General features: G+C 33.6%; 1 protein-coding gene across 1 annotated transcript in view; it reads right to left on the reverse strand.

Annotated features, from left to right (window-relative positions):
- The window catches only part of LOC127731957 (pre-mRNA-processing factor 6-like), a 54,865-nt gene extending 52,988 nt beyond the window's left edge, over positions 1–1,877 (reverse strand). Inside the window, exon 1 of the mRNA XM_052240893.1 lies at positions 1,749–1,877. Coding sequence (XP_052096853.1) covers positions 1,749–1,837 — 89 coding nt within the window. The 5' untranslated portion in view covers positions 1,838–1,877. The remainder of the gene's footprint in view (positions 1–1,748) is intronic.
- Positions 1,878–15,505: the final 13,628 nt, after the last annotated feature.

A 15,505-nucleotide genomic window follows, 5' to 3' on the forward strand; every position in this document is an offset into this window, starting at 1 on the left:
AAACAAATCCTGCAAGTTTTTACAGAAAATAATATTTTTTTACCGTATACAAGTTTCATACATGTAAGTGTGGCGAGTTGGCAGACCTTTATTTATCGAGATCAATATACATGTACATTTTTGTACTTTTCATTTATAGTTGGGTGAGTTGGTACATCTAAATTCATGGGGATTAACTTTTTTAAATGAGTTAGTGGAAAGTAAGATGAGTGTATCAGGGGCGATTTTGCAGTGGGGCGAGTTGTTACTTCCACATCGTATTATCATGATTATGCTTATAACTCTACACAATTATGGACTTGTAGCTATTCCACCAAAAAACTACCTGATCCAACTACACAGACCATCTAGACACTACAATTCTATGGCATACACCATCTTCAACCCAAGACATGACTATTTTAAGAACTCATTCTTTCCAAGAACAGTAATAGCCTAGAAATTTATAACCTACCATCCTCGATAGTGAAACTGAAAGCTCTCACTGTGGAAGATTTCAAGACACTGTTTGCGTAGATGACCAGCACCACCTGTACAGCATGCAGCGTATTCTTAACTTTTAATTATATTCATTGTAAATATTCAGAATCCGGGTCCGTTCGCGCCCAATCACGTTCGCCCCCATTCACGTTCGCCCCCTTTCACTTTCGCACCCTACACGTTCGCACCCTACACGTTCGCGCCCAATTTTTATTAGTTTTGTGTTTAATAATTTGTTAACTAGTTTTGGTAAGTGTATTGCTATAAGTATATTTTTTTCATTGTTTCTAAATAAAGTGAGATTCTGACAAGGTCTTTTTTGTGTCATGGTAAATGTATTGCTATAAACATTTTTTTTTCATTGTTTTTAAATAAAGTGAGATTCTGACAACCAGTATTTTATTTTTTTGTTGAATAATTTTTAATCATGTTTTGGTTAGTGTATTGTTATAAATATTTTTTTTCATTGTTTCTAGTAAATAAAGTGCTAATCTGACAACGTTATTTTGGTGTTGAATAAATGGTAAGCATGGTAAGTGTATTGCTATAAATATATTTTTTTCATTGTTTCTAAATTTAGTGAGATTCTGACAACGTTTTTTTAATGTGTTGAATAAATCTTAATCATGTTTAGGTAAGTGTATTGCTCTATATATATATCTCATTCAAGAGTCAATCCCAAATTGAGGTAAATTATATGGGCTTCCAAATACCGTTTCGATTCCTAACATCACTGAAGAGACATTAATTGTCGAAATCCGGATATGGTGTACAAATTTTTGCACCTCATGTTTGCGGTATACCATCTTCTCCGCAAGTTTTTAGTTTTTTCTATTTGGTATTAGATTAAAATTAAGATTCATTTTGTTACATCTGTGATCCGTTTATTTTGCAATCGCCATGGCAGTCAGCAGGGTTTAAGAACATCCGTTGTTCGACCTGCTAGTCAAATGCGTTTTGTTAAAATATACTTTTTCACTTTTTGTTCTTTTGGAAAATGTTGTTTGTGCTGTATTTAGACCCCTCTACCAAGAAATTTGTTTTGGGTGCGAACGGACCTAGGGGGCGAACGTGTGGGGTGCGAACATGTAGGGTGCGAACGTGTATTGGGCGCGAACGGACCCGATACCAAATATTCATTACCAGAACATAAACACAAAGTACTGAGTACTCATCCTTGAGTTTAACTACTAAATCCAAGAAGAAGATAACATTGGGCCTAATTTAAGAATGTCTGAGGTTCAGCTGGATATATGCCACTAACTTACCCTCTCCCTAAACCAGGAACATATCCCAACGGTGCTGATAAACCGATGAAATGCTTCTTTCTTTTGCTTACAAACGACTGAACAGACATTTTCGATCTCACAACGTTGAATTATCAACATCCGGTCGGAGAAAAGGAATAAAATAAGCTAAAAGAAGTATTTCGTCCTGGAACCATGCCCAATGTGACACGATGCCTTATCGATGAGTTTAATCCTTTTCATTTCTTGTCAGACCGATGTGTACAGTGTAAATACATGATCTCTATCTTTTTACCTTTTTACCTCAGTCTATCAGTTTCTTGTATGTTCCTCCAGGGGCCTCGGTGGCCGAGTGGTCTAAGCAGTTACTACTGTAATCACTAGCCAGTCAACACTGAGGTTGTGAGTTCGAACCCCGCTCGTGCGGGTGCACTCGACTCCAATCTTAATTGACTAGGATTGTCAGTTTTCCTATCGAAGGTCGGTGGTTTTCTCCGGGCACTCCGGCTTCCTCCACCAATAAAAACTGGCCACCACGAAATAGCCCAAAAGCGGTGCTTAAAAGCGGCGTTAAAACACCAAAAATAAAATAAATAAATAAATATGTTCCTCCATTAATTGTGGAGCACTACCCATAGGGTATAATTGTAGCAACTATATACACCTTAAAACATAAGGAAACATAAAATTATGTACAGATGACTTACAATAAAAAATAATAAATGATTAATATCCTTATTGATTCATAGGATTGTCATTATAGAATTTAAATCATAAAATTTAAAAATAATAATCATATGTGCTGAGGTGTAAGAACAAGTTTAGTAAGAACTGGATATATTTACAAATTAGTATTAAGAATTTAATTAGTCTTAAATTTAAATTATACTTATAATTGTAAGTTAACGGTGCTATTCTTACATCAGAATTTATAACGATAAGATTATTTAAAAAGACTGTTATGTAAAAGGGTTGGGGTTTAGAACAATTCAAATACATAAGTTTTCCTTCACAGTTTAAAATTACCTATTTTTAGGATCTTGTCATTATTCTTTATTTATTTTTGTTTAACATTTATAACTTTATTAACAAGGTAAATTATTTGAAAAAATAAAGGCATATATTTTTAGAAATGAAATAGCCACAAAAAAAATGCTATATCTTTATTGCGGTGATACACAGCTGTTTATTTGCCGAATTTGTTGTCGAAAGAAGGACATCTTATAAAGAGTAAGCTAATAGTATACAATAATAAATGCAATTAATGCAAATGTGATATAAGTCAAAATATTGACAAAACAAAACAATGAAATACAAAAGAAAATTAAGATTGTTTGTAATTTGCCTCTGAAAGGAACAGAACACGTTTTACAATAAAAATTGGATAACATCTTGTAGTACTGAACTAGGTGACCTAGGTCTATGTGCATCTTCAACAATGAACACTCTGGCTCCAACGTTGTATACTAGAATAAAATTGATGACAAAAATCTCTTTTTTGTGGATCTGATGCTGATGATATTTCTGTTTACAGCTTCTCTCTATCTACCAAAAAAACACACAAAAAGGATAAAAAAATCGCTCCTAAATAGAGTCTACTGACGATTACTGTAAAAAATAACTTATCTGTAGATCTTGACTTGCAGATCAATTTTGCTTTATAAAGTTTCTATCTATCTATAACAGTTTTTAAGATATTAGTCTGACAACCGAAACTCATCATCACCACTAAAGGGCAATACCTTCAATAAGGAGTCGTCTAGCGATTTCGGCCATGTTGATTTATTTATAGATTTTGTCTAGCTGATAATTTTTGCTATTCAAAGTTTCTCTATATTTTAGTTACAAGATAATAGGCTGGCAGTTTTGACAATAAGAAGATCTCAACGTTCTGAACATTTTTGTTCCTGTCAGAATTTTTTTCTATTTTAATATTGTAGTTTTCAAGATAATAGCGAAGACTTGCATTAAACACCTATGTACTATTTTAGCCATGTCGGCCATGTTGGTTGGCAGGCGGGATCTGTTATAAAGTTCACCGCACTTTATTACCGTATCATCTGTTACAGTAATTATAATTGACAGATCAGCAACTCTCACATGTCTGCACGTTCTTAAATAAACATAATTAAATAGATCAATTGAAGTTCTTATACACATGTTGTCATTCTGTAGTCTGACCATCAAACGATGTACTTGTTAATAAATTAGTTATAGAAACTGGATTGTATTATTATATAGCAAATATATTACACATTTTGGCGACGAGGATAACTGGAATATTAAAATAAATGTGAATTTCTAAACGTAATAATGCCGACTTACGGGAAATTAGACTCTTTTGATGAATCCGAAGATTGGACACAATATGTAGAACGTATGGAACATTATTTTAACGCTAATGAGATAGACGATGAAGACCAAAAAAGAGATATTTTCTTAAGTGTATGTGGGAAGAATATCTACAAATTAATCAGGGATTTATTAGCACCAGCCAAACCAGGAACGAAATCACTGGCCGATTTAACAAAACTAGTGAAAGACCACCGAGATCCAGTACCATCAGAAATTATTCAAAGATTTAAATTTAACAGTAGAACAAGACACAGCGATGAGTCAGTGAGGACATTTATTGCAGCACTAAGAAGTCTGACAGAACACTGTAATTATGGTGACACGTTAAACGCGATGTTACGAGACAGGTTAGTCGTCGGAATAAAGAGTGACCGCATACAGAGGAGGCTGTTAGCAGAGCCGAAATTAACTTTTGACAAGGCATTGGAAATTGCTACCGCTATGGAGACTGCTGAGAAGAACGCACAAGACATCCAAGCGAGTGGGACAAATGCAACATTTCAGAAACAAGTCAACAAAGTTTCAAAATCATATACAAGAAACAACTCTGGAAATTCGAAACAAGGAGATTGTTACCGGTGTGGAGGAAATCACTTAGCCGCCGATTGCAGGCATACACAAGAATTGCGGACAGCTCAGCTGGATGGCTTTATCAGATACCACACAGAGAACCGTAATCATTGAACATTTTTTAACGTTATTGTCTATGGGGAATTATGACCACTAGCTAAATAAACGAATACTATGTCTATTTTATAAATCTCATATAAAATTAATAAATTATAGAGATCTCACCAGTTGTTTAGCTTTGAAATGGTGTAATAAAATACACTTTATCTTGATATTTACTGTTGTCCCTATCATGTTGAACGTCGGGTTCTCTTTTGGTTGAGATATGTTAAATTACGAGGTATACATATTTTATAAAAAATCATATTAAATTCATTTTTTATTGTAAATCAAATTAACAAATTATACAGTATTGAAAAATAATTTTCCTATCAAATGGTATAAGAATCGTCATTTTAAAATAATGTTTACTGTTGTCCCTAAGCATTTGACAGTGAAACTTCATTATTTATGAATACGATGTATATTCATTCAACTAAGATTGACCGTATTCAAAGACAAATTGGTCTTGTTATTTAGTTGAATTCTCATTTTTATGATGTGAACTTCTTTTCTAATTACATCCATCATTTTAAATATCTAGTTAGGTTTTAAACAATATATTAATTTCTATTATACCAAAGAGTTCTTTAAACATCAAAATTTTAAAAGTAGTGTGGTTTTGTTGACATCTTGAAGAAAAATATGCAAAAAGTTTTTTTTTTTTTTTCTTTTTTTTTTAAAGGCTCTGTCTAATTAATCTTATTTTGATTTGAGTAATTATATTATTATTATCAAATATTTGAATACACAATTGCATGATTGTATTATTGAAAAAAAATGTCTACGAAATCTGAAAAACTAAATTGAAATAGAAAAGATGACAACGTGCAATTTTTAATGTTATTCAAAACATACAAAATTTTATACAAGTTTTGTATAATGAAAAGGTATAGGGAATATTATTCTTATCATTATAAGAAATGATCAAAGAAGTAAATGCAAGTATTTTGAATGTATACAGTAAGATATCATAGCATCAAAATCATTGTTAGGATATGCTATCTTTATGTTCTCCTTCATACATTAATCTTATTGTTTAGTACAAGGATTTGTATAGTACTATTCAAATCCTTGTTTAGTATATTCATAAAATGTCGTTTAATAATACAAATGACGAAAAACATCGAAGTCCTTTTTAAGAAAAGCTCCATAATTATCGATCTCAGCTAACATATAAACACGAATGTGTCAATATTTACATAGTATATTGTATAAGCGTCCCATGGTGCCACGGCAAATCCTTTCCGGTGCTGTATCACTATTCAATACCATATGTTACTATTTTATCTTATCATTTAAGTATTATATTGAAAATATAGTAGTCCATGCACAAGAGCTTGTTGGGAGACCCCCTTTTTTTAAATTTTTTTTGCAGTTCATTTATAATTTCAAAATAGTCTTTTCACATCAACTTTTTTACCTTGTCTAAAGTGTTCAAACTCTTATCAATGCGATTTAACAATAATAATTTATGTATGTTGCCCTCTATTCTTATGTTTAAGAGTATTCTACACATACGAATATAGGGTAACACATATAAACTAATTTTATAAAGTAAAAAAAAAAAATTCAGATACGACTGAAATATGAACGAATATTTTCAAATAAGATTAATTACAACAAAAAGATAATTATAAAATTAACTAGACAAAGTGATGCCCCGCACTTCACTCTGAAGTAACTGTATCATAACAAAGATAATGTAGAACTTTATCTGAGATTTAATTGTGTCTGGGAGACACAAATGATGCCCCCGCAGATGCAAAGTGTTATTTTAAAATAATTTCAACTATCTCCCAAAAGTGCAAATATTAAACCCTGACCACATGCACACCTTCAATATATGTACAAACCACTAAACTTTAAGGAGAAAGTCTGCGGTTTTATTTACTGATATCTATGTCTAATTAAGGGTAGTGAATAATGTAAATGTATGTTCCTAGAGGACAGGAAAATATTACAATTTAATCCACAGGTGTTTATGATTTTACGTGTTACCTAGATCAAATAAAATTCAGCATGGAGTATACATCTGGCTTATACAATGTCAATATCGAATACATGTGACCTACCCATATCAAATAAAATCTAAAATTGACAGTAATGTACATCTTGTCATATTTATGATATTGCCTTTCTGTAGCTTTTATTTATATGTTTTATGAGATTTCAACCCTCCCTCTATACCTCTAGCCTATGTAGAATAAACAAAAAACAGCAATACGCACAGTAAAACTCAGTTTAAAAGAAGTCCGAGTCCGATGTCAGAATAGATAACAAAAGACACTAAGCAAAATGACAATGATACATGATAAATTAACTAAAGGACTACTAGCAATAACTGACATGCTAGCCTGGGATCCTTGCTCACTGCTCCACAGTAGACTATCGACGAAGTATTAGATTGTGTCAGGATGCCAGGCTACTGACATGCCAGCTCCACACTTCAATTAAACTGATTGAAAGATTATGTCTTCGTCATATTCATAAATTGTCTATCCTTTTCCAGAATCACGTTGAAGAGTTACATGCTATTTTTTTTATATATAAAACATAATCTAGATAATACTCAAGCCTGCTTGATGTTGATTGGATTTTCATCTAACTCAATTAAAAAGAAATATACAAGGATAGATCAGTTTGCCTGCGGCTTTAAACTGTTTCTTTTATTGAACTTGTTTAAATCAGAAACACCGATGATAAATTATTTGGACTATCTTAAAGCTTCCGAAAAGGTCGTGTGTAGTATAAACAGGGTTACAAATTACTAGATTAAGAAAAAAAATTAAAAAAAGTATTGATCAAGAGATATACATATATTATAAATATAGGAAATATAATAACATGTAATCGTATCTCTTTTGAACCATCGTTAACAGAAAATATTCTTTCTACATCATAGGGCATGCAAAACTTTTCTTTTTTTAATTATTTTTTTCTATCGGCAATTTCTTCATCATTCATCTGTATATAGTGTACGCGGGGTTTCTTTCTTAAATCCAACTGCGTTTGGAATTATCGTATAACTGCTAATATCATAAATTACCCTATAGGCATAACGTCAAAGTGACATCTATTGGCGGGGTGTTCGTTTAGGGGAGTTATCTATTCTTATCTACTGGTCACCAGACGATGAGAACAAGATGGGAACCAGAATAGAAAAGTAACACGAGTTATCTCGCCTTGAAATGTCCGTAATTCTTGTACATGTTTAAGGATGCAAAATGCCACTGCTGTAAAAAGAAAGGACATATCGCAAAGAAATGCCGTAACAAATCTGCCAATGGGAATTTAAGTGAAAATCACAGAGAGTTCAAATCACGTTTTAAACCACGTGCTCATTTCATGGAGCAGGATGAAAGTAGCGAAAGTGAAAGTGAGGCATATAAAGTGCAAATCAATGTGAATGAATGTGAAATAGCCATGGAAATAGATACCGGAGCGTCAGTTTCTATCATGAGCGAGGATACTTACAAGGATTACAAGTCGAAATTCAGAATCGAACCGACAAGTGCTAAACTCCGAACATACATGGGAGAGCAGATTCCTGTAATAGGACGTGCAATCGTCAATGTCAACTACAAGAAGGAAAGCGCAAAATTACCATTACTGATAGTGAAGCGTAAAGGTCCGAATTTACTTGGCCGAGACTGGTTGCACAAACTCCAACTGGATCGGAAGGATATTTTCTCCGTCGTTGGAAGTGATAATCAATCGAGTGATTTAAATGTGATCTTGGAAGCAAATAAGGAAGTTTTCAAAGATGAACTTGGAAATGTAAAAGGCATGAAAGCCAAGATTTATGTTGATGAGAGTGCCGTACCGAAATATTTCAAGGCTCGCCCTTTGCCGTATGCGTTGAAGGATAAAGTGGAGATGGAACTTGAACGTCTTGAGAAGGAGGGTCAGATTCAGCAAGTGGAATTTTCCGACTGGGCCGCTCCGATAGTACCTGTAGTTAAGGAGAACGGATCTATTAGAATTTGTGGTGACTACAAGGTAACCGTTAATGCCGTTTCAAAGTTGGATAATTATCCGATTCCTAAAACTGAGGATTTATACGCAACGCTTGGAGGAGGACAAGAATATACAAAATTGGATTTAAATCAAGCATACCAACAAATCGAACTTGATGAGGACAGTAAAAGGTATGTGACTATAAACACGCACAAGGGTTTATTCAGATACAATAGACTTCCTTATGGTGTAGCGTCCAGCCCAGGTATTTTCCAGAGAACACTTGAAAATGTTGTTCAAGGTATATCCAATGTTTTGGTTCGAGTAGATGATATACTGATAACGGGTAAAACAAGGGAGGAACATCTAAATACTCTTTCTGAGGTTTTGTCTAGATTTAAGAGAATCGGAATTCGGTTAAAGAAACAGAAGTGTGTGTTCATTCCCGAAGAAGTTGTTTATTTGGGATTTAAAATAAACAAACACGGAATCTATCCAGTGGAGAGTAAAGTTGAGGCGATCGATTAAGCCCCAAGTCCGACAAACGTGACAGAACTGAAAGCTTATCTTGGAATGCTGAACTATTACAATAGATTCTTAGCGAATTTGTCTCACTTGTTAAAGCCGCTACATGTACTTCTACAGAAAGACACAAAATGGAGTTGGGGAAAAGAACAGGAAAAAGCGTTCATAGAGTCAAAACAGCTGTTGAAATCCGCATCAGTGCTTGTACATTTCGATCCGAAAAAGACATTAATCTTAGCATGTGATGCATCTCCGTATGGAGTAGGGGCCGTACTTTCGCATAAAATGGACGACGGCAGTGACAAACCAATAGCTTATACATCTCGAACACTTACATCAGCAGAGAAGAATTATTCCGTTCTTGAGAAGGAGAGTCTGGCCATAATATTTGGTATCAAGAAATTTCATCAATATTTGTATGGACACCCCGTTACAATCATAACCGATCACAAGCCGCTTATAGGTTTATTTCGAGAAGATAAACCTATACCGACAATGGCCGCATCTCGAATTCAAAGGTGGGCACTGACTTTAGCTGCATATGAGTACACGATTGTATACAAAGAAGGGAGTCTGAATGGTAATGCGGATGGACTAAGTAGACTACCACTGAAAACAAACATTGAAAAGACACCAACGCCAGGTGATACTATATTATTAATGGAACATTTAGCCACTACGCCAGTTGATGCTAAACAAATTCAAAAGTGGACACGCAAGGACACAATACTGTCTATGGTGCTTAGATACATTTTGAATGGATGGCCGTCAAAATGTCCCAGTGAAGACATAAGACCGTATTATAGTAGAAAAAATGAACTGTGTAGTCAGGACGGATGCATATTGTGGGGAGGAAGAGTAATTATACCACAACCAGGACGTGAGGCCATGTTAAATGAATTACACCAAGGACATCCAGGGATTACTAGAATGAAAAGTCTAGGAAGAAGCTATATATGGTGGCCGGGAATAGACCATGACTTGGAATTAACTGTAGTTAACTGTTACAGTTGTCAGGAAAACAGAAAATTACCAGCAGAAGCACCGTTACATCATTGGGAATATCCGAGCCATCCGTGGTCAAGAATACATATAGACTTTGCAGGACCATTCATGAACAAATCATTTCTAATTATGGTTGATGCGTATTCAATATGGATAGACATACACGTCATGAATTCTACAACATCCGAGGCTACGATTGCAAAACTTCAACAAACGTTTGCAACACATGGGTTATGTGATCTCATTATTAGTGATAATGGAGCCGCATTTACTAGTAAGGAATTCGCCGATTATGTGAAATCAAATGGAATTGAACATCGCACTTCCGCGCCGTGGCATCCAGCTAGTAATGGTTGTGCTGAACGAGCAGTTCAGAGTTTCAAAGAAGGTATGAAGAAAATCAAAGAAGGAACTGTCCAGGAAAAGTTGAACCGTTTTCTTTTCAACTACCGTATAACGCGACAAACAACGACAGGATTGGCACCATCAGAATTGCTGATGAAAAGGAAACTCAAGTCACGTCTAGATTTAGTTTTTCCAAATATCGAGAAGCGAGTTCAGGAGAGACAACAAAAACAAAAACATTATCACGACAAGAAATCTGTGAACAGACAAATTAATGTAGGACAGGGAGTATTTGCCCGAAATTTCGCAATTGGTTCAAAGATTAAATGGATTCAGGGAGAAGTTATAAAACAATCAGGACCACTTTCATTTCATATCAAATTGCCAGATGGACGTGTCATTTGTAGACATATTGATCACATCAGAGTACGAAACTTTGATTGCACAAACAACGAAAATGAAGAAAAATGTGACAATGACAGTGAATTGTTTGAGCCAGAAATTACTATACCGATAAGTACTCCTGAGACCGAACAACCGCAAATCGAAAAACCGTCAAACATGACTGAACAAATGGAACCACGCTATCCGAAGAGAATAAGAAAAGAACCATCGCATTTTAAGGATTTTGTGTTGAATTAAATTGTTGATTTATAAAGAGGCATAATAATCCTCACAACCGTTTGAAGTGCATTAAGTACTTCGCAGTGCATGTGTGTACATATCATTTAGTGTAAGAAATAACAAGACCAGTGCGAACATTTTTATTTTATTTTCTTAGTAGGACATTATAGTTTCAGTGCAGACAAACTTTAACGAATGAATCTTTGTGATCTGACATTTTTATTTGTTTTGAAACTGATATGGACTTATCAATCAGTAGCCGTGAAAAGACACTAATTTTCTGTAATTGAGTTAATTTTTTTTTAATTTGTTTTTATCTAAGGCCGGAGAAGTGTTATAAAGTTCACCGCACTTTATTACCGTATCATCTGTTACAGTAATTATAATTGACAGATCAGCAACTCTCACATGTCTGCACGTTCTTAAATAAACATAATTAAATAGATCAATTGAAGTTCTTATACACATGTTGTCATTCTGTAGTCTGACCATCAAACGATGTACTTGTTAATAAATTAGTTAAAGAAACTGGATTGTATTATTATATAGCAAATATATTACAGGTTCATCGAACATATTTTCAAAAATTAATATCCCAATGATGATTTAGAGTGACCAAGTTTGGTTAAATTTAGTCTAGTACTTTCAAAGGAGAAAATATTTGTAAAAAATTTAAAAAAAACAAAACAAAAACGACGACGGACGACGGACGCCAAGTCATGAGAAAAGCTCTCTTGATCCTTTGGCAAGGTGACCTAATAAGTTTTTTTTGTAAAAGATATAAGCAATACAGTACAATGTAATACACCACAAGGGTTAAAAAAGAAAATGAGGAATGCAGAATTGAAATAAATAATTACAAAACAGTATCAAATCTAGAACACAAAAAAGCTGACATAAAACAACATATGAATTGAGACTTCTGTTAATACTAGTATCTGATATAAGACGATAGATCAATACATTGGAACTACTGCATTGGCAACAATTCTTTAATCTATAAATCATGTCATAACTAACATTTAGAATTAAACTTTACTGAATAAATGAGATTCAAATAAGTATAATGAAACTGAAAAATTTAAAATGGCAAGCTGATTAGGAACAAAATAATAATAAAAAAACTTAGCTATTGCTAAATCTCATTTTGATTATTTTGTTATATAAGGTTCCAGATTGAATCACGTGGAAGTCGACCAACAACACTGAACCAGAAGAACTTCTGTACCGAACACTTATAAAAGAGAGGCGAAAGATACCAAAGGGACATTCAAACTTATAAGTCGAAAACAAACTGACAACGCCTTGACAAAAAAAAAAAAAAGAATGGCGTCCACAAAAGTTTCGAATGGAAGATTTCCACTTCACTACTTGAAACCTTAGTTTAATAGCTTCTTTGTGAGCAGCATTCCTCTATCAAGGAAATCATGACAGGAAACACAAGCCCTAGAATATCGTATCAACTGGGAGATATATACTCCATATGCAAGCGCTGCTGAAATATTGCTACATAGACATGGAAAGTTCACCATTGGGGAGCTGAGATAATCTCTTTTTGTCGTAAATTTTTGTTCTCAACCGACCCTCATTCTCAATTTCTAGATGTATATGTATATAAGATATGAGGCTGACTAAACTGTATCTATTGTATCCTTTATTTCAAATTCGTTGGGATAGATCAATTAACATAGTCACCAAACTTTGAATTATTTATTGAGATGACTTCTTCTATATAGCGGTACGTGAAGTTAAAGGATATTGCTTACTTCTTTTCATTCCCTTCCTAAGAAGCTCCTGTATAAAATCAACCTCATATGAATAAAGGAACAAGTCGGCAAGAAGTAATGCACAGTTGATTCCCATGGGAATGCCTATTGGTTGTTGAAAAACAAATCCTCCAAACATAACAAATATGTTGTCAATAAAGAAATCAAGTATCTTGATAATGTCTGTTTCAGAGCATTTTTTGTTTGAATCTGAGTGCTTGTTTTGAAAGTACGATTTATCCCTACCTAAAACAAGATACTTGTATTTACGTTGACCATTCTTTTGTATGAAACCAAGGAGGACCAACTCTTTCAAATTGTCATTTAGTTTGGAAAAGGGAATACTTGTGTATAGAGTTGAAAAGTCAAATGTTTTAATACTATTGCAAGATGAAAGAATCTTAGATTGTATGTACCTTAAAGATCTTTGGAATTTTTTAGAAGTATCCACATCTAATTCACGTCGCCTCTAGAATCGGTAAATTCACAATGACTATAAAGCTCGGCTTTGGTTGCTGATACAATTGATGTTAATGATTTTAAAAGAGGTAATTTGTGGAGCACTTGGAAGACCCATTAATATAACGTTATTTGTAATGACACTTATGCAATTTAGGTATCCAATAAAGTGAAGGAAGATCCAGTTCATCATCTTTTGTTAAAATTCCATAGGAACATAAAACAGACCTATGATTATCCAGGATATTTTCATTGGTACGTGTCGTGGGGTATATGTTGAGTTTCCATGTGAAGTGTCAATACCTAATTCATTTATAGATAAAGTAGTTAATGTGGTCTGGTAAAATGTCACAAAGAGAAGTAGCAACAAAACGAATTCATTTATAAAGCCTCAAACAACATCGTTTCTGTGTGCAAATCACTTTACATTAATAGCTAAATTGCATTTTATAAATTGTGTGCGTCAGAGGCGCTTTTCAGAAACGCTTTAATACAAAAAAGCCACGGTCAAATAGTAAAAAGGTATACAAAAGACCTTATGAAATAATGTATTCGATATGTATACGCTTTCGCATTTTTTTATAAACATGCTAAACGTTAAAGTAATAGTCAAAGATAATATCATAGAAACAAAAAGACGAAATGAAAAACAAGTCCGCATACAAAACTAAAAGAAATAAAGATTGACGATCCCCACCAAAAAAACTGAAGTACATGACATAACATTGAGATAATGGACACTCACTCTATGTCGTTCGCCTAGGCCAGTCAATGTGCATCTCCAATAATGGACACTCACATACCTTGTGGACTAGAAAAGATTTCATGACAAAAAACTCTTTTTTGTTGATCTTGTATTGCTATTTTTGTGTGCTCAAAATTGGTGGAAAATCTTAAAATAAACACATTATCTATTTTAACTGTTGTGTGATATTTTTAAGTTGATTAGAATGTCCTTATACGGATGCACTACTCTTGACTTATGTACATTTAAATTAGACATTTTCCTATTTATAACACCAAGTTAGTTCATAAGTATTTCATTTGATAGTAGATAACAAAGGGTATTCCCCCATATTATTTTCTATAAATTCCCTTACCCTTTTATACGTTATGACCCTAACATAGGAAAAACTACTTTTCCAGTATGTAAGACTTTCTGTAAAACACTATGAATGTGATATTGTAAATAATCTAACCTCATTTGAAAAAAAACAGACTTTAATTAAAGACAAAGCAAATTTAAATGCAAGCTTGAAACAAAACATTTTTTTTCCATTTTGTATAAATTGATCATCAGTTTAGGAAATCGCATGATTTTGACATTTCGTCACAGAAACACAAACCTTATTTATTGAAACTGATATGTAAATTGCTAATTTCGTTTGGTTGTTTACATAATAAGTATTCTGTTATAATCATTATTTCTTATTTTCCCGTTACAAGTACATGGATAGGAATGACAAGTGTGAATATATTACATATCCAGTCCTTAAAGGAAGATTTTGCTTATGTTTATAAATACTAGCGATAACCTTAATTTATTTTAAGATTTTTGTGAAAATATTTTGCGTATCAATGCGAATATAGTGGTATCATTTAGAGGTTCAAGCATCTGTTACAAAAAAGAGGCGAAATATACTAAAAGGAAATTTAAACTCAAAAGTCGATAATAAACTTACAACGCCATGTTAAAAAAAACCCGAAAAAGACCAAAAGACAAATAACAGTATACGAACCACAACGTAGAAAACTACGTAGAACCCCACCAAGAACCGGGGTGATCTCAGGTGCCCTGGAAGGGTAAGCAGAGCCTGCTCCACATATGGCACCCGTCATGTTGCTTAACAATACAATGTTGTCCTTACTGGAATAAATGAAAATGAATAAAACAGGTTCTGTTGCGGAAGTTGGTGAAGAATAATTGGGGTTACATAGCAATAAATTGAGAAAACTCACAAAACATAGAACTAGCACTGTAAGAATAACTACAAATTCTGTATGACTATTGATTTTTAAATTAATTTGCAAAACGATAATGGCGATCGTAGAACTTTTGGATAATTTCAT

This window comes from Mytilus californianus, unplaced genomic scaffold (assembly GCF_021869535.1).
Source record: "Mytilus californianus isolate M0D057914Y unplaced genomic scaffold, xbMytCali1.0.p SCAF_21, whole genome shotgun sequence".
In the NCBI taxonomy this organism is placed as follows: Eukaryota; Metazoa; Mollusca; class Bivalvia; order Mytilida; family Mytilidae; genus Mytilus; species Mytilus californianus.